The sequence below is a fragment of the Vespa mandarinia genome, chromosome 3 (genome assembly GCF_050613455.1).
Source record: "Vespa mandarinia isolate Hongniang chromosome 3, ASM5061345v1, whole genome shotgun sequence".
In the NCBI taxonomy this organism is placed as follows: domain Eukaryota; kingdom Metazoa; phylum Arthropoda; class Insecta; order Hymenoptera; family Vespidae; genus Vespa; species Vespa mandarinia.
The window spans coordinates 12453263-12473968 of NC_140812.1; the positions used below are offsets into that span (position 1 = coordinate 12453263).

At 35.8% G+C, this 20706-nt stretch overlaps 2 protein-coding genes across 4 annotated transcripts; both read right to left on the bottom strand.

Moving 5' to 3' along the window:
- Positions 1–24: 24 nt before the first annotated feature.
- Positions 25–15169, bottom strand: LOC118450223 (uncharacterized). Of its 3 annotated transcripts, none has more exons than XM_035885783.2 (5): positions 13849–15169; positions 13231–13495; positions 8197–8279; positions 7367–7478; positions 25–4036 (listed from the first exon to the last, which is right to left on the bottom strand). In XM_035885783.2, exons 3-5 carry the CDS (start codon positions 8264–8266, stop codon positions 784–786), a joined length of 3435 nt encoding a protein of 1144 aa, XP_035741676.2. In that variant the 5' UTR covers positions 8267–8279; positions 13231–13495; positions 13849–15169; the 3' UTR covers positions 25–783. The 3 variants fall into 3 exon arrangements, with proteins under 3 accessions (XP_035741676.2, XP_085511668.1, XP_035741678.2); XM_085655542.1 differs by lacking the exons at positions 13231–13495; positions 13849–15169 and adding exons at positions 9067–9172; positions 9767–10172; XM_035885785.2 differs by lacking the exons at positions 13231–13495; positions 13849–15169 and adding an exon at positions 9767–10172 and having other exon boundaries at positions 26–4036.
- A 3873-nt stretch (positions 15170–19042) lies between these two features.
- On the bottom strand, positions 19043–20506 carry Aps (diphosphoinositol polyphosphate phosphohydrolase 1 Aps). The gene is given in 4 exon segments (XM_035885780.2): positions 19043–19311; positions 19314–19530; positions 19688–19843; positions 20004–20506. Coding segments are annotated over 4 exon segments (531 nt in total). The 5' UTR covers positions 20103–20506; the 3' UTR covers positions 19043–19252.
- Between the last annotated feature and the right edge of the window lie 200 nt (positions 20507–20706).

Sequence of the window (20706 nt, forward strand, 5' to 3'; positions counted from 1 at the left end):
ACTGCGTAGCAATATTTATTTTAACTTATTTATTTATTTATTTATTTATAAATACGTAATAAACACTCTACTAGATTTTTATATATCCTCGTACCGAGAGGGAAAAGACACACGTACATGGAAATGTAACATAAAGTGAATTTTCAATAAAACAACGTGTGCGTGCGCGTGTGTTTGTTTGCGTGTGTGTAAACATGGGGTGACAGTCTTATAAAAAAAAAATACCCACTACCATTTTCAAACGTGTTTTCTCGGTAACTCCTCTCTTTTTTTCTTTTTTCTTTTTCTCTTTGAAACAATAAAATTCCGATAAAAAAAAACGACTAAATCCCGTTATTTCTCTCCTCCTCCTTCTCCCCCTTATCCCTTTCACTTGCAAGCATCATGGTTTCACAGTGATAAGCGTCAACATCTGAATTGAGCCAAATCTACTATCAATCACGAGAACATCGTTTTGATATTCGTTAGATTTTCTTGATCGTCATAACGATATTAAAAGATATTCCTAAAGCTCGATTGACGAGTTGTCTATGAAAAATAATCGCGATAGTTTCGCCGTCATTAAGGTATTTAAGTTATTAAGTTATTTACGATCAGCTTAAAATAAGACTGATATTGAGACACAAACGTGTAAAACTGGTTCTACGTAATCCTAAAATAAAACATACACGCTGAAGCAGATATATAAGAAGAAGAGACGATACAATTTGGTCGCATCTTCAATCACATACAATTCTCTCTACTCGTGAATTTCGAAAGGTAACATTATACGTACGTTACATCCTATTCCTCGCCATTGATCCTCTTTTGCACGTGTCCCAGATATCTCGCGAAACCTTCACTTGCGTGTTTCAAAATCGTCAAGCCTAATCTAAACTTAATTTCAGCTACTTTTTTGACAAAATTGAAGAGATTGAATCCTCCTCCTACTTCTTCTTCTTCGGTCGATTTTTTCGTCGTTGTATTTTCGAACCATTCGACGGTCGTTTCTTCGATATCTTTCACGCGTTCAGTTGCATCAGACACCTCGCTCGTCAACGAAGATGTCGAAGTTGCAAAAGACCCATTGCCCGAATATTCTTCCATTTTATCGATTTGTTTTCCAGTCGTTATTTTTTCTACGGTCTCCGTCTTGTCGTCGAATACATTTTTATTCGAATTAGTGTCGTTTTCGGTCTCGTTACTTTGGATCTCATTTCTCGAATCTATTTCCTTATGATACTTATGAGATTCCTCGCGAAGTTTTTTCTTAGATGAAACAAAATCGTCAACCTCGTTGTCTTTTATTTTTTTCTCTTCGCCGCCAGATAAAGTAGAGTCGATAATATCCAGAATTTCATTGCTAAGGTCCTCTTCTTTTTGTTCTTTTTCTAGTTCATGTCTTGACGGGATTATTTGAATAACGGAATCCCTTTTCGATCTGGAAGAACGATTAATAACATTCACTTTATTAAGGATCGAACGTTTTATCTTTAAAGATCTAGGTCCATGTTCAACGGCCACAGCAGTAGGTGTGATCTCGATCTCCTCGTAACCATCTTCGGGTCGTAAAGTTTGCGTTTCCGATTGATAGCCTTGTCCGTTCACCGTATTTGGTGGAAAGTTGAGACCTTGAGCTATGTCACGCTCAAATTGCGTCAAGCCACTTTCCGTTGATTCGTGGAAAACGTTGGGATCTTTTTTATTAGATGTCGATAAAGTAGAATGTTTGTCGGTAAAGGATGGATAATCTTTAGGTATGTTACCGACAACGAATTGTCGATTTCCCGTATTATCTTGACCAATCACAAATTCGTTATGTTTTTGTGGATCATAATAAGTTGGAGTGGTTTGTACTTCGGAATATCTGTAATCGGTATTACGATATTTTAACACAGACCCTGTATTTTCGGTTGGCTTGTAAATTGGCGATGACGATGGTAAAGGATATCTTTGATCCGTCCTTCTTATCGATTGAGTATCGTACGCACCGTCATAATGATGATAACGATAATAATTTTTATCGAAATCCTTGATCCCGTCTGATCCAGCACCAAACTTATTCTCATGATTGGTCATACCTTGGAGAACTTTCGACAATACTTCCTCTTCGTTCTGTCCATAATTACCTCCGTATTCATCTAAATTGTACTTGTAATTCGGTTCCACCTCATAATTTCTTCGCGTGATTGTTCCACCAAAAGGATAGAGAAAATAGGAAGCTAATCCCAGGCCAAGACCGAGCAAGGACATCACCCCAAAACTGGGCATTACTTCTCTGCTAAGAAAATTATAGATCTGCGTACTGATTCCCTTTTGAGGCGGCTTCTTCTTCGTCTTCGTAATATTATTCGTTATTTTGGATTCTGGCTCGACCTTTGATTCTTGAATAGCGTTGTCCAAAAGAATCGGTTCGGCCGATACTTCGTTTATTTCGTCAATCGGTGAAGGAGCTATCGTTGTTGTCGTTGTAACCGTGGTTGTTGTTAACGGTGTCGTGCTTGATGGCCTTCGACGTCTAATCTTGTTCTTCTTCCTCTTATTCGAGTTTCTCTGTCGTTTCGTTGTCGTATATGACGATTGAGTGGAGGACGTTGTCAATGAATCTGCTGAACTATCCGTTTCGGTACTGATCTTCGTCAGTTCAGGATTAAAATCAAATTTCAAATCTATGCTAGAACCATTGAGATTAATTAAGCCAACGTCAGTCATATCATTGTCAGATTGTTTCTTCTCCGTCATTTTTTGAATCGTCCCGTTCTGTTTAATTGGCTCTATTTCGATTTGAGTGGATTCGTCGATTGGCTTCTTCAATTGCACTTTCAAGACATTACTTACGCTCGTTCCAAGAGGTTTCGATTTGATCGGTACCTCGATTAAATCGGTATTTGAAAAATTGCTTTTAGAAACGGTAGAAACATCAACGTTCACAGGTGCAGTTTTTTGAGTGTCCATTAGAACGGATGCCTTGATCTTCGTGACGAATATCGGTTTCTCCGTTATCTCATTCTTCATAGTTCGTGGCGTTGTAATCATCGGCACCGCTTTGAACGTAACTTTTTCAACCTTAGCTGTCGAGGAGGAATTGTCGTTCTTCGATACTTCAGGTTTCACCGTTGTCCTTTTCGTCTGAGACGGCTTAGGTTTGCCTTGTTGAGGTCTTTTAACTGCCGTTGTACCAGATTTATTTGGAACAGTGGGTCTAGGAGTCGTCGTGGGCTTTGCCTTTAAAGTCGATCTTATAATTTGAATCCTTTTTGTGGTCGCACCTGAAGACGTCGATACTGTCGACGTTACTTTATTATCCGCAGCCGAGGCAACGGTTGTACGTGATACCTTCGAAGTCGTACTTTCGATGGCTTCTAACTTAGCCAAAGATTGCGTTGTCTCGTCCTGTTTCGAGGAATTATTACCAGGAGTAATTTTTTTCAAAGTACTATTATTCGTACCTTTCTTCGTACTTGAAAAGACGACTTTCTCTATCGAGGCAGTCGATGGTAATTGTGACGTTACCTTTTGCTCGTTCTTCGTATTCTTTATCTCTATTCTCCCATGAGTCACGATCGGCTTTAAAGTATATCTTACATCGTTCTCAGATTGTTTCGGCGTGGCAGGTCGATCGTTCTCGGTGAGGCTCTTTGTCGTCGTCGATGGTGGATTTAATAAAATCCACGTCGAGATACCGCCGGTTGTCGTCGGATGATTCTTATAACCTGCCATCAATCTGGTAGAACTCATTTCCTTCTCGAGTTCTTCCTCGGTCATGACCATTGCCTGACCAGGATGACTACTCTCAAAATAACCAAATTTCGAATTCATAGGTCTACCAAAATTAACTCCCATCGATTCGAGATTACTTATTTCCGCATTAATTTCCTTCACGAAAGATGCATCGTCCTTCCCGTTCAATCTCGAATCCTTCGTTTCAATTTTCGTTTCTTTAATCCCTTCGTTATGACCCGTTACATTTAGCAATTGCGTAGCGACCGTTCTTAATGACTGGTTGATGTGCTGGAGATCTTTCAGCTGGCGTTGCGTTTCATTCGTCAGTTGAACACTGAAATGAAAATCTCGTGTGAGATCGTTACGTTTCATGTGCGAGTAATTTTTCTGTTAAAGCTTATTGTTTTCTAGAACAATATTGTTCCACAATATTGTTCTTAACGATAATTAATATTATCGTTTAGTATCATCAGCGATTTTTATCTCAATAACGGACAATATTTCGTGCTTTAGGCGTTAGATTTTTAATGGTCTTACCTTAGACGAAAAAGGATAGTTAAAATCGTCTGTATAATATCTATATTACCGCATTATTTCAAGGAAATGAGGACATGGGATGTGTCGTTTGAATGAATTATATATTTATAAATATCTCGGCAATTCTTTTGTCTTATAATTTCACGTTAAAATGAACTCGCACGCAATGCGGTTGAACTGAAATAAAATCACAAGGTTCTTTTACTTGGAATATTTTATTCATATTACAAATTCATACTGCGTATGACGATGATCAGTTTGACCTGTTTCGATGCGATTATATATCTAGAAAAATTGAAATTATTAAGGAGATATCAAGGATACCTGTCACTTCAAATTAAATCATTAATTAACATTAATTATTATGAAATAAAGGAATTCCTTTTTACTGATTACAATCTCTATTTCGATTTAATATTATACTTATCGATTAAATAAATATCTACAATAGTTAATACCAATTTTAGTTGGTCATAGATAAGAGAACAGATCTCGTTTCTTCCTTTTTTTACTTTTCCATTCGTTCAGTCGCTCGTATTTTTGCAAAGAGTGTCTAACGATTTCATCGAGATTAGGCCTAAATCTGATCGTAATAGAGTCAGAAGATCGACCAAAATCGAAGGCACTTGGAATCGTCCAAGGAAATATAAAGGCAGCTATTCCTAAAATACCAGCAGCGATGGCGGCAAAAGGAGCAGCGGCTAGACTGAACAAGCTGTAGTTCAATGGATTGAAGAACGTAAGATACGTGAAGGTCGAGGTTATCGATTCCAAAACACCACTAGGGGATAGATCAAAGCCGTCGTCGTCGTCCTCGTCGTCGTTGTCGTCGTCCTCGTCGTCGTCATCGTCATTGCTAATAACAGATCCTAAAGCGGAACCACTGGAAGGACGATTACCGATCAACTGTGACACTGCGTTAGGCAAACTAGGACGATTTGAAAGTCCTGCGGCTTGCAAACTTCCTATACCACCGTTACTATTTCCCTGTTGACTTTCAGAAAAATCGCTAACGATGGAAGCAAGTTGTTCTTGATCTTCCAAAGGAGATACAGCGTCATTAACCGAATCAGAAGATCCTTCTGAAGTTTCGCCTGGTGTTTCGGAAAATATCCAACCATCAATGTCATTAGGTTGATCGTTCAAGCTCGCCACGCTTACTTGAGTATTCTGGACAACCTGAAGTGTTGGTACGTCGGAAGAAACGTAGTTAGGTTCGGAGGAGACCTCGGATTGAAATATCTCGTCTTTCTGAGGTATATAATCATCTTGGTACGAGGGAGGATTGTAAATTGCGGTTGGTGAAGGCTCGTAATTGTAAGTTTGAACGGATGGGTAAACATTTTCTATCGATCCTACATATTTATTATTTTCACCTGCAAACGAATTCACGTTATTGGGGTCATCGATGATCGTCTCCACGGGCTTTATCACGTTAGTGTTTAAAATGTGTGAATTAATGATAATATTCAAATCCGTACATCCTTCCTTACTTTGAATCGTATTATTTACTTTGGTGAACGAATTTATCATGATGGTAGGACAATTCTCATCGAACTTAACGTTTTCTTTGATCTTATCTTTTTCCGATAAGAACATTAACTCTACGTTTGGTCGTGAATCTGAACTAACGGAAGAACCTTGGACAGAAGTAATAGGCTTTGAATTATTTTGAAGATCTTTTATCCCTGCCAAAGTGCTGTTAGACTTTTTCGAGTGACTTTTCAAAATATGAACGACCGTGTTTTGCGTTATTTGCGTTATAGGCTTATATCCGAGCTTCTTTTGCGGCAAAGACGCCGTTGAAATTAGATCATAATTTGTCGTGGACGTTTGCCATCCTGGTGAGACGTCTATCAATTTATCGAGTAAAGTATTACCATTGTTAGGGTTAAAACTATCATTTTCCGAAGTTTTCAAAGGGAGATTGGGCTCGAGATCATCATAAAGTGGCTTAAAAGTAACACTGATTGGACCATCGAACTCGTCGTCCTCCAACATTTGACTTTTATTCGAGGCAAACGCTGGAATCTTCATCCACTGAACGATTTCCTGAATACCAGCTTGCATGGCAGGTATTCGATGATGGACACTCGAATTGTTGTTACTGCTAGAACTAATCAGCTGATCGGTATTTTGAATCTGCTCTGGAAAGGACGTGTATCTCTCGTAATTATAAAGATCTTCGGCATCTTTTGGAAAATCATTTGGCCAATTTGTTAAAAAGGAATCAGTAGGAAAGATTTGATCCTCCAATTGGGAAACATCAGTTTTGTTTTTTTTACCAACATTAACATCCTGTCTCATGAAATTAATCGAAGGATAGCGAGAAACAATATTCCTAACGTTCGTCGACAATTCCGAATTCTTCGTCGATTCGTTAAGGTCATTAACATTCTCTTTAGAAAAAGTTCCTTGATCATTTTTAATTCTCTCAGTGAATGTCAATCTAGTAAAGTACTTCCCACGATCCCTCGATATGGTATTCGTAAGATGCTTCACAGCACCGACTTGATCAAACCGGTTGGAAGAAAGCATCACAGGAGTACTACCATGATGCCTGACCTTGACAGAGTTTCTATAAGTCGATGCTGCTGCGATGTTTTTGCGATCCAGTATATCTACTTGTTCTTCTGACTTTAAATTCTGGTTCAAGGCCAGTTCATTCGTTTCGAGTCTTCTCTTTCCTGAATTATTCAAAGCTTTACGTTGAGAATTATCGAGCCTGGAATAACGAGGATCACCTAGTCCGGTTACTACATTTTTCGGCTTAACTAAATTTTCGACTTTCGAAATATTCAAACGACGGGACGCATAAATCGATCTATCGTGTTTATCGTGATTTAATAGTTTAGCAGTACGATATGGAAATTCATTCGTAAGATTATTCCTTCGAAAATATCCTTCTCTATTTAATAACTTGGACCAGTCGAACGAGCCCCTAACGGAATCAACCGATCCTAAACTTACCTCCTCTCTAGTATTATTACCACTGATATTACCACTACTACTATTACTACTACTATTACTGCTACTACTATTTCTACTTTTGAACGACGAGCTAGCATTAGTATCGCGATAATAGATAATGTAAGACTTTCTACTATTTCCGGAGTTCTCCGTATACCTGCTGTCACCTCGACGAACATTTTCGGTAGTTTTTTCCGTCGATCTTGGTGGTTTCCATTCCTTGTTGCTCGCCTCAGTCGTTACTTCCTGTCGTAAAGTCGTTTCCGCTTCTGCAAAAAAGAAAAAAGAAAAAAAAAATACAACTAACGTCATCAAACGTGTTTCTCGAATCTGTTAATGTCAGTCTTTATTTATTCAAAGTTGCGAAGTATGCAGATTGTAGGTAACTACATATGGTCGATTTGTTAAGGCGATAGATGTGAGGTAACTCTCATCGTTATGCATCGACGAAAATTTTCGAAATTGAGGAAGGAAAAGGATAGTCGCGTATCGATTAGAAATTTTCTAACGAAACTTTTATTGCGTTAACCACGCGTACGCGGATAATCGTTCGTTTAGAAATAAAAAAGAAAATACAATATACAACTTTCCTTCGTAGAGGGAGAGATCCTCTAACGAGTGAACAAACGAAAGTGACAGAACCCATCTTAATTGGCTAAGAAATCTCTTAGCTCTTTTAACTGTCTACGTTAACTTACTTCATTGAATATGGATGCTTCTCAGAGATCGTATTTAATCTCGTTGCTTTTAATTGCATCAAACTTTTTACGTTATATAATTTCATATGTTGCATGAATTTTTACATTATCATTATTATATCGAATATATTTACTTAATTGTCTATTAATCCATTTTGTTGTTCAAAAAATCTAACTCGTATACATTACTCTCTCTCTCTCTCTCTCCCTCTCTCTCTCTTTATTTGTTTCTAATTACTTTCACGGCTCAAGACAATAACTTTTCACGGAATATTTGAAAAAAATTTACCGGCTGTTTGAGGCCTGGCATGACTGAATTCTACCAGCAAGAGTATCAACGCGATCTTGAATAGACCCATCCTAGTTCGTACTCTGAAACGAAGAAATAAAGAAACATTATGAGAAATTATTAGATTCGTTTTTGCAATCGCTTTGGTCAGAAGGAAACGGCGTGATCGTTTGGATCACGATACGAATCCTTTATTGCTAGTTTAACGAGTAAGGTCTCGATCGACAGGGTCGTTCGTATTCGATTCTCGAGTTTCGATCGTTTCTCTCGATGGCGTCACTAGCATTTTAAACTTATTATCGAGCATCGATCTCTTGCTCACGAAAATTGTGATCATTATTTATTTCATTTATTTCATCTTCAATGCCATTTTGTTTTTGTCAAGTAAAATTATTTTTTGTTTGTACATGGTCACATAATAAACTAATATTTTTCTAACAGTACAAACAGGCATTCCTCGTTGAACAATTTAGGAATTTCTATTTAACCCGTTAGCTACCCGTCATACGAAACTATTCCGTTTTATCCTATTTAATAACTATTTAAATAGCTGAATGATAATTACTTTTTCCACATGACGAGTATATACGTCATAAAAAAAAAATATTACTATATCTTCGTGCAGAGTATAATCGTAATACACAGCTAACAGGTTAATCATCAATCAGGCATTTTCGAATGTTTTAAGCATTTAACATTTTGTATTAATTTGTTACGCGGAAAATGATTAGGGTGTTTGGATTCTTATCGACTTTCATCGAATCTTTATGATAATATTCGATAAATGATCATCGATCGAAGATAATAATTTTATTGAGATGTTTATGTTTAAAAAGATCGTCGATCAAAGCTCAAGAATCTCTTTTTTACCGTTGCATTTTTCGTTCATATTTGTGTCTAGTAACGGTACCAGTCATCCTTCTTCTCGGACCTCTCTCACTTTGCATGAGTCGCGTGCATTGGACGTCTCTACGTTCTACGATCGTGAACGAATAAAAAGATGGAAAGAATTATTCATTACTCATCGTAGGAAAGTATTTGAAATTTCTTTCCTTTTTCTCTCTCTCTCTCTCTCTCTCTCTCTCTCTCGTTCTCTTTCTCTCTCTTTGGTTCGTTCAACGTACCGTTAACGCATCGACTAAAACAGCTGTCCGATTTCAATATAAATTGTCTCCGTTCTACTTGAAATCCTCACGTAGCAAGTTCTTTGCCAAAAATTTGTAACAAAAAAAGAAAAGAAAAGAAAGAGAAAAAAATCATTCGCTCAATTGAACTGCTTTCTATTTCTTCGATCTCAGAATTAGAAACTATATCTAATATCTCGGAAGTGTTTATTGATAGTAAATATTTTACTAAGAGAAAAAACGAATTTGATTTGTACGTTTTGCATTTCACTCGATCTTACTAGCAACTTATCAAGAACTTTCTTTGATCTTACGGCAATCTCGAATCATCGACGATTCGAAGTACGTGTATCTATGTGATATAAACAAGATAATAAAAGAAAGAAAAAAAAAAAACATTAAAAATAATTTAAAGATGTTTATCGTGAATGCGTTAAAAGGCTTACCTGAAAATCAAAGAAATGCTCTCAAGATTGACACAGGAATGGACATCACACCGACGCACAATATCGTTCACGCGCGTACACTTATTCGTAAGAAACGTAAACGAGGCGGAACGAATGAAAAGAAGAATTTTCCGCGTGAATTGCCGTGCGATCTGTCGATATTTATCTCGTTTTATCGTCACCGAAAGAGGATCAGAAAGAATTGAGAGATAGAGATAGAGAGAAATATATATATATAAAGAGATAACGATAATAAGAATATTAATAAAGTAAAGAGTAAAGGAAACAGAAACAAAGAATTAAAAGCGAAAAAACCGATGAAAGAAATCGAAACTTTATCGTGATTCACTGTCTTTAAGATCGTCGACGATCTTTCGACAATGGTACACGGCTGACTGACTCGAGGTGGACGTCGAGTAGACGAGTAAAGTCGTATCGGTGTGTTAAGAAGGAGAAAGAAAGAAAGAAAGAAAGAGAGAGAAGCTCAGAAGGCGCCTCAGCACAGTGCTTCGAACCGATGCGTAGAGGGTCCCCCGTTTAGTTTGCACGAGACTACCCAGACCCGTTACTTCGTTCCTACGAGATGTCGACGGGTTGAATAACCTTCGGCAAACTCACGACAGGTAGTCCTATCTTATATATACGATATATGCTAAATGGCTATATAATTAGATATTCCAACGAGTATGCAATGAGCTTTAAAAGGAGTAACAAAAACGAAAGTTGATTACAAGATTATGGAAAAAAATTTGCTTGCACTCATTCACTCGGTCTTACGATTATTTCTTTTTCTTCTTTCCTTTCTTTTTCTTTTTTCTTTTCTTTTGTAATCGTTCTCAATCCCACTCATCCATCCAATCATACGATTTATGGAATTACGATAAAAATTAAATTTGTTTTGTTCGTTAATAATTTATATATTTTTTTTAATCGTTCCTTTTCGTTATTAATAGTTAATAGTTAATTAAATAACGCGGAACTATCGAAGAAATTCCATGTGGTAAATAGAATGAGGATCAATTCAGTCGCCCACGCTACTCGACAATATTTCCTTTTTTTTTTCCTCGTTCGCTCGCTTTCGATGAACGAACGGTGGGTGAACCGGCTCTCGAGACTGCCGATTCCACACTCCGGCACTCCAAGCATACCTACTTTGTTCCGTAGAAGGACGACAATGCGGGAGAGCATTTATCCTAAAAAGTACATTACATGTGCCAGTAATCCACTACTTGTCATTTACCACGCTCTCAAGAATTGTTCGATCTATAAACGATTTAACGCTTGTTTCGAATTTACGTAGAAATTCTATGATAAATTCAATGTTCTTCCTGAATCGATGTTGACGATGACATCATTGAGACCATTAACCGATACCTCGAATTCATCGGGCTCTACAAGAGAGAGAGAAAAAAAAAAGAAAAGAATGAGAGAAAGAAAAAGAAAAACAAGGATGAGGTATAAATTAATTGAGCATGAAGCCGCTCTTGAAAGTAGTGTTATTTGAGTGAAAGAGTTCCGCCGAGGTAAAAAGATCGAACAAGGGCCAACAAAAATGTTAAAGACCTAAGGCTAGCGCCGGGATTACACTGTCGGTCCCGGAAGATACATAATAACTGAACGTACCGGACGTCCCAGAATCGTCCACCGTCGAAGCTTCTATGTGGGACATAGCGGCACTTCTCATGGCCTTAGATATCTTTACCGTCGGAGAACTGTCATCTACACGTAACATATTCTCCTTGTTTTTCGACAAACTATATTATTTGATACGACGAACCAATCAAATTTAAGACAAACCAAATAATGGTCTTTACGGCAATTACTTATCTTATACATGTACGTATAATATTTTTGAATTAAGACAATTCGGAACACTCGAGCTATCAAGGAATAATATTTCAATGAGCATATTGAAATTCATGTTAAAGCTTCGGACAACTCCTAATTTATCTATCTATCCGCTACACCTTCCTAGTTATCATTCCTAAACCTAAAACGGACATCTTGAGTAACGGTGGATCTAAGAAAAGAGAAGGTCAAGTTCTATCAATTAAGTCTGATCAATTATTATATACGAATGATTTTCATTGGAACTAACGGAAATACTTATTTTTGGAGATATTCTCTTAGTTGTAACCGAGGCCAAATAATAGTCTTTACGTCTCGAAGGTTCGTCGAACAATTTCGATTTCGTCCTGTTGCTTCAAAGCAATCTACAAGAACCAACTGACGGCTCGAACTGACAGCTAATTACACTTTAACCATTTATGATGTACAGTGACGCGTAAAAATAATTGTTTCTTCTCTCTCTCTCTCTCTCTCTCTCTCTCTCTCTCTCTCTCTCTCTCTCTCTCTCTTTCTGCATTTTAAATTCACATAAAAGTAAATGGACTTTATTGCAAGGATCATTTTTGCGTGTCACTATACATACATACCTATTAGTTCGGCTGATGGTTGTTGCGTTGAAAGAGTTAAAAAATTGATTTCTCCCTTTTCCCTCAAGACCATCATTCTTTCATAGATTTATTATTATTAAAGTGTTTTTTTCTATTTTTCTTCTTTTTTCTATTTTTCATTCGATAACGGTGCTTGCTTCTCATGTGCTCTCAGGAAACGCTCTCGTTCGCGCGTCATAATTATTTATGGCCGATCTAACGAGTCGCGTCACGAAGGAAGGGACTGCCAATGAAATCGCGATTTCTAACGCTTCGAACGTTTCCTATGCAATGTATTTGATTTACGATCGTCTATACAATCATTAGCGTTCTTATGGATGCGTTCTTTTGTACGATAAACCAGGTCAATCTAAAGCTTTTATCGGGAAATGATTCATTAATAATAATGGTAAAAAAAAAATCATTCTTTATGACAATCGAAACAGATGGTATTAATTTGTTTTTATTTTCTTGTTGAAACATTTAATCGTTAATTGGTATAATAATTCAAAGAAAGATATAAGTGAGAAAACGAGGAGAGCATTGATCTTTGAGAGATCGAAAGTCTGCGTGCGTCGCGTGCACCGAGCCATGCATCGGCGACAGTGAACACGCTCGCGCGCACGACGATGACATTGACATTTGTGAAAGGTGGCAACGATCTTAAGCTAACGTAACCGAGCGTAGTGTTAACGAGCCGGCAAACAGCTTATTTTACGCGCGTCTTTCCTTCTCTAATGTTTATATGCTATCCTGTCAATGAAAATGGAAGTATTCCTTATACGAGTACAGTACACTAGTTTTGTCGTCTTATTTATACACTTTCTTCTCTATCCACTTTTACGGAAACATTTCCTTTTTTTATTTTGTGTTTTCTTCGAAATTCATTTCTAATAATCTATCTTTTTGTTTTTATTTTTGTTTTTTTCTTTTTTTTAATTTTTTCTTCGTTTGCTAAACAATCATTTGGATATTAAAATTTAAAAAAGTCGAATTTTTTATCTCGCATCAGAGATTTTTAATCCTTACCTTGTTAGTTCGATTGATCGATCAGTGTAATTTCGTGTTCCATCCGCTTTGGGCCACTTCGATCGATTTCCTTTTTTCTTCTTCTTCTTCTTTTTCTTCTTTTTTTACAAATAAAAAGAGATCGAACAAAATTTGTCCCTTCCTTTTAATGTATCCAACGATGAAATCGTTCTTGATCATCTCTTGATGACCGTTCAATACTACTAATCGTAAATCGTTTGCGTTTACGAGATGCTCGAAAGTTTTACGACGATGTTGTCGGTCGCTGTAATGAAAAAGTCATAGTCGTAGACGTTGCATGATTTATCGATCTACCTGTCTTCTTGTAATGATATTAAAGTTAAAAAAAAAAAAAAGAAAAAAAAGAAGGAAAGAAAAAAAAAACATACGCGTATCGTGTCGTCACGGTGGTTTATTATAAAAATCAATGGTGCATGAATTGTGGAATAAGATCGAGCGTATTTACATTTATTACAGATCAAATTTGCGATATAATAAATTCATAATTTTGCTCTTTTTTGTCGATAAATTTTGCAATTTAAAAAATTAAAGCTTAAAACAACTTATTGTTGTATGAATCGAAAACGTTTGATCCATAAAATTATTATTTTTATTTACCTGTTAAAATAGTTATCGGCTTCGTATATATCTTTCGGTATCCGTTATAAGTAGCTCAAAATATACGGTAAGATGCAGACTCCGTGGGTGACGAAGAACTTCCTGTAGATCCTTGATCTTCGTCCTTGCGGCAAATTCTTCGTCAGAAAGTAGTATTCCAAGTGCCAAAGATGATTCTCGCGTAAACGTTTTCCGTTCGATTCCTTAAGCACAAATAGAACGAGCATCGAACCGATAAACGCGAATATATCGAGAAATTATCTGGCACGAGAAACCTCGATGAAAGTTTCCCTTTATCTCTCCCAAGAGATATCCTTTTTAGATATCTATGTATCGTTGTATTTCATGTTAAAAACTCGACCGCAATTAAATACGCGAATCGTTCGACTTCAATTTTATTTAATAATGTACACTCTCTCTCTCTCTCTCTCTCTCCCTCCCTCTCTTTCTCCGTTATGTCAAAATGGCGTTGAAATGTTTTTAAAATGCATCCAAGGATAATAATATCTTCCTTTCTCTCGAGAAATTATATATATATTTATATATGTGTGTATGTGTATGTATTTATATATAAATATCTTTATTACTTCTGCTTCGAAAGTTTTGCCGAGTCTAGGTCGAGTCTAGAATACGTGGTAAACTTTACCACAAGTTGGAACACTTTGATCCTCCAATGTATCACATGGGTGAGAATGAACTATTGTACAATTTGACATATTCGATCTACGAATTATTAAAGATAGATCGATGATCCATCTGTCCGTACGATTGGACTCCGAGTTAACGAATGAAGTCTTCTTGGTCAGACAACCCAAGGTATACTCTCCTGAAGGTTCTCCTTCTAACTTCTTTAAAGACTCTCTTCGTGAGTCGTTGCTTTTCGTGACTGGTCTCTCTCAAATATAGTGTGTGTGTGTGTGTGTGTGTGTTCGAGACAAGGCGAACCGCCCCAAGTATTATACCTTCTGTTTTTTCTTTCTACACTACCATTGAATCCTCTAATTATGGGATTCTTTTTCTATTGTCTCGACAAATAAAAACGGTATTCTGAATGAACGTTTTCTTCGGCTCCGTTGACAGTTTTAGATTAGCCTTTCCCTGACAGTTAATAATCACTTCTTATAATTTCCGGTAGAAGAACATTAAGAAAATCAGAATTGTATATCCATAGTTAATTCCTTCGGAATTCTTTTAAGTAGTAGATCTTTCTTTTTTCTTTTTTTTTTCTTTTCTTTCTCTCTTTTCGAAGGATTCACCGAGTCTTTTAATTATCTTTCATTTGGATCAAAGTCTACCATGCGAATGTTAGAAATCTACTGAGAACGAAGACAGTCTGACCGCCCCCAATGCAGCTTCTTCTTCTTCTTCCTCTTCTCTTCCTCCTTACCTCTCTTCTCCCTCATCGAGCAATTTAATAGTGGGGACTTGTAGATCCCTTCTTTTCTTTCTCTCTCTCCCCCTTACACACACACACACACACACACACACACACACACACACATACACACACTCTCCCTCACTCCCTCACTTCTCGTCTCTTCGTCCTTTCGCAGCCCTCTACGTCTTTCCTAGAGACTCTACTTTCGTATCTCCTCTTCCTCTCTTCCTTCCTTCCTTTATAAGCGTTCCCACGGAGCTCCTTTTCCATGTCTCACCTCTTCCTCCTCCTCCTCCTCCTCTTACTCTTCACTCGGAATTATGTTCCCAGAAAGTGGAGACTCGTGTTGACTCGAATATTCGTTTCAACTGTTTTTCCTTTTTTTTTCCACAGAAACTTTAAGAGTTTCGAAAAACACTTATTCTCAAATGTTAATTCGGTAATCAGCAGCCTACCCTGAAGTCGATCGGATTGTTTTTGTTTGTTTCAAAATCTTTCCAATGTTTTACTCACAAACGTGTTCCTACTTCCTAACAGACGTTATTTATACGCGAAACTTTCACGAAAGAAAGAAACGAATTGTATGTAAATGACGCGACACTTACATACCTTATCTTTTATGACATATAATGCTTCTTGTTTTCTATGTATATTTATATACGTATGCGTGTAAGTAAGTACATAATCGTTCACTCTTCTCTCTCCTTCTCGCGAAACTGGGTTGAACTCTGATCCAATCTACAAACCCAATGTCGATTCTCTCTCTATTTAAAAAAAAATTGTTTAGGTTTACCAACCGTACGTAAAACGTTATCCGATGTGTTTCTCGCAGAACGAACGACGATTACTCTTCACGTATTTCCAATGAAGGATTAGCATAGAATCTCACGCGATCTCGTACCGCTTAGCTGATCCTTTGCTAGTAACCGTGTAAGAATAATTTAATATGAATCTGCATAAACGAGTTCACTTGTAACAAACGTTAGTTAGCTTTTTATCGTTTTAATTGAAAGGTAAAACCTTTCATAGGGTTAGAATTTTCTTGAAATCTTAAAACTTATAATCAATTCGAAATACACAAAAGTATAGAGTATATTACTTAATTAAAAAGCAACGGAGATTCGTCTAAAAAGGTTAATCATGTCGTTAATGATACGTCACAATGTGAAGAAAGAAAAAAAAGAAAGAAAAGAGAATATTATTTAGAATGACTCAACGAATATTCTTTTCACTCGTGCTGAAAGATGATTTACGCGAATCCTTTTCTAGAAATAGAAGTAAAATAAGTTCGTACGCATAGATACGGTGGAACACGTAATTAGGGAAGGAACAATTATGATTACGGTAAATTTTTGCACGTGCGTAGCTCGATTCTCTCTCTCTCTCTCTCCCTCTCTCTCTCTCTCTCTCTCTATCTCTACGGTAGAGCGACATGGAAACCGTGTAACGTTGTAAAGCATAACGATGCTATTGAAATTACACGCAAGAAAGTTCTCTTCTAAAAACACCTGCTCGTTTACCGAAATTTATTTCGCCAAAAGTTAATCGCTTCACGCTCGACATCGGATTTGGTTTCTTTTTTTTCCACCTGGAAACTTAAGGCAGTCATCACCCCTAGTTTTTTATGTCAATAATGAATAAAAGCGTAATTGTTTGAATGATTTTGACGAACAAAGTCTCATATTAAAGATTATTGTTTAACTCGAGCACATAGTTTTTGCGAATTTTTTTAAAAGTTTTATTGCCTATGAAAAAAAAAATCATGGTCGAAAAATGATGTTTTTTTTTTCGAGAATAGTTTATACATAAAATTAAAATTTCTAATGATACTAATAATTTTGTTTGCATTTTTCTGTTTCAGAACTTCATTGCAATCGCGCACGTAGTAATGAAATAATCAGGTGTTTATATAGCTAAAATAAAAATATCACAAAGTAGAAGCAATGTTCGTTCGTTCGCGTTTCGCGATTTAAATAGCAAGTGTTTTTGCATCGACTGCGTGCAATGCAGTAATTAGAGTCATTATTCGTTAGCAAAGCTTTTGCTTTTTTTAACAGTCGCACAGACTGCATTTATTATTTTTATAATAGATCTTCTTGTTTCATACACGTTTTTAATTATTCGAAAATTTTAAATATTTTAATACTTATTTTAAAGATATTTTTAATAGTTATTTTTCTCACGTGAAAATAGTAAAGAATGGATACACACGAGTTTTAATAAAGAATGAACAAGAGGACATTCGCGATAGATAATCTCTAGATTACAAGCGAAACTGAGCCATCCTCAACCTATGGGTCTCCATAAGCAGCAACCTCCACGTGGTGAGACCTGGGTCGGTATTACTTGCGATATATCGAAATCTATATCGTATAACGCAAGTATCACCGGGCGAATGGCTGCATATTTCAATGCTTTTCCAAAATCTTTTAAATCTATTTCTAATTAAACATTAAAGTATTTAAATTTTAAATTGCTACTCATACTTGAATAAATGAATAGATTAAATATAATAAAGTTCTAAAATAATTTCTTCAAGAAACGCATTGAAAAATTCTAAGATCTTTATTATTCTTATTAATTTTCATTTATTCTTATTTATTCTTATTTACGCTTTTCAGGTTAAATATTATATTTCTATTCTATTTATATCCACATACTTTGGAATTCAAGATATGCATCAGCGATTTTCTTTCTACTTTTGTTCTTACTACTATCCTTTATATATATATTATACTTCATTTCTATCGCAAATAGAACAATCGTGCTAATGGTTCCCTTAAATACGCTTTAGCTATTTGTATAAGTTTAATTAGAAACAAAATATATCAATTTCGTACAATGATCAAACAGTTTCCATTATTAATCCCTCCCTAAGAGGAATTTTGTATACTTACAAGTATAATCTGTTATATAGTTTTTTTTTTTTCTTTTTTCAGAAGTATTATTATTTTTACTACATACAAAAATTTCTGTCACACGCTTAACTCGTTTTTTTTACTACGCGCGAAGAGGGATATGTAATTTAAACAAACTTATACACCGATGCAATAGACGCATAGTGGGGAGAGTGTTTCCCTATTGCGCTTGTAGTTCATATTTTGTCCATACCTGTCGCTGAAGTCATATACGCTATGAGCGAAAGGTGGTGAAAAGCTTCAATGTTGTCGCTTGATATCATCATGATTGCTTTAAAATTATTAATTAGCTAGATATCATTTTCATTACTTAAAATGTTTTATAAATAAAATGTTAAAACACAAGTACGTATGTATCTTCAACAACACACCTTTGCTAAATATAAGACTAATTATTAATGTATTTTATCTGGAAAATCAAGATCGTATCCTAGAACGTTTACAATATTTGTTATGAAATATTTTAATTCAGATTCTATAATACATTCAACAAATTCTAATTATTTACATGATACTTGTGCTATGGTGTACATCCAAATAAACACATAATGTAATAAATGTACATTAAGTATTTTATATAATATACCGCACGTCTTGGTATATATCGAATATATACATGTATGAAATATGTATACACACACGTTGGGTGTGCGTGTGTATGTGTATATATATATATATATATATATATATATATATATATGTATATATATGTATATATATATATATATATGTATATATATGTATATATATGTATATATATATATATATGTATGTATATGTATAATAACTAACGATAAGAAAATACGTGAACTTTATATATGCAGATCATATACTTACTAAACTTGTAACTCAAAAATCCTTAAAATGTTTTATTATAAAATTTTTATCAACAATAGGAAATCAAATTAGTGAAACTGCTCCTTTATGGACCAGTTTATTAACACAATCTATATGAATAAACATAATAATAAGGACAGTAAGTATAATATTATTTTACGTATAAAATACAATGATATTAATTGTAATCCCTTTAGGAGAAGAGGTAAAGTAGCAGCAAATAGATCAAATCTCAATGACATTTGCTTTTGCAAATGAGTGGCGTGTGATATTAACTGTGTTTATTAAAATGGATATTGTTGCTAGAAATATTTATCACTTGAATAGTTGGTGAGATGGTGGAATATTAGGATTATGCCGTGGATTAGTATTGTGGAGGCTATGTAAATACGAGCGCTGGACGGGCTTGTGCTTTGCCAGTTGAAGCAGAGCCTCTGATATAGAGAACCATTTCCGTTTCCGACCGATAGCACGTGAATCTTCCCATTCTGGCAGCTCCTCGGTTACCCGCATTACCCATACCTGTGTTCTATGTTTGTGTTCCACATTCTACGATTTAAAAAGTGAATGTATCGCATTGCTGTACGAATTGTTCATAAATAACATAAAAAATATTAAAAAGTAATCTCTTAGAGATTATAAAGAAGGTGCAATTTGCAAAACTTTTTCCAGGAAATATTTCAAAAGTTAGATATTAATTTTCAACCTCAAATATGCCAAGACAACGACCCAATTGTCCTAGTACACCAGCCTCCTCTCTGACTTCTCGAAGTGCAGTAACTGCTGGTTCTTCCTCAGGCTCTACACCACCACCAGGTACAATCCAACTATCAGGCCTTCGACTGGACGTAACCAAAAGAACCTAAAAAATATAATTTAAACAATGATTCTTGCGGTGAATGAAGACTATTTTTTAATAATCCAACTAAAGAAATGGAATCATATTAGAATAAATAAAAATTGTAAAATATGTTGCATGTGAATTTTAGTAAGGATACCCAGACTGCCATCTGTTGGCTTACCTCATCCTCGAGATCGTTCTTGACGCAGATGCATGCAGCTCTGCGCCTATAACCCTCCGAATCGTAGATACGGATTGAATTTGGCTTCTCCTTCACCATGTTCAAACGTAAATATCAATAAATCATCCCATACATTCATAAATATTTGTCAGACATCCAAATCCGCCAGCCTATGCACCCGCATTACCCTAACGATATTTGGAACCGACATGTTATTGACATAGAATTCACTCGCGAGAACGTCTTGCTTCTCACATAACCAATTTCATAGCTGTGTATTCCTTGATGAGGAAGATGTTTTCACGTTGCTGGAAAATATTTTAATAGCCTTCGGTACTGCCGTTACTTTCTTCCAAAAGGTCTTTTATAACCTCAAAACTCTCCAAGGCTCTACTTAATCGAGTATCCCCTCTACTGGCACTTTACGGCAGTTATCCAACGTCTCCAAAATTATGAACGTTCCTAAAGTAATCCACGGTGTTCCATATTTCTCATATTACAATTCCAGCCAATCCTGTAATACTTCTTTGAGAAATTTTCGATTATATCGTAAATATATATTGCAAAATAAATAAGAAATAAATTTTCTTCCAAACGAAATAAACAAATCATTTCGTTATGTCATACGATATGATAATTACGTTTGTTGTTATGTTCAAACGATCATCTTTTTTACGAACGTATTGGTCTCCCTTTGATGACG

Coding starts and splice junctions, on each gene's coding strand:
- LOC118450223 (XM_085655542.1), bottom strand. CDS start 9,143: ATGCAAAGTGAGAGAGGTCCGAGAAGAAGGATGACTGGTACCGTTACT. Junction 7,479..8,196: donor TGCCAGGCCTCAAACAGCCG/GTAAATTTTTTT, acceptor TCTTTTTTGCAG/AAGCGGAAACGACTTTACGA. Junction 4,037..7,366: donor GTTCGTCGAGGTGACAGCAG/GTATACGGAGAA, acceptor TTTTCATTTCAG/TGTTCAACTGACGAATGAAA.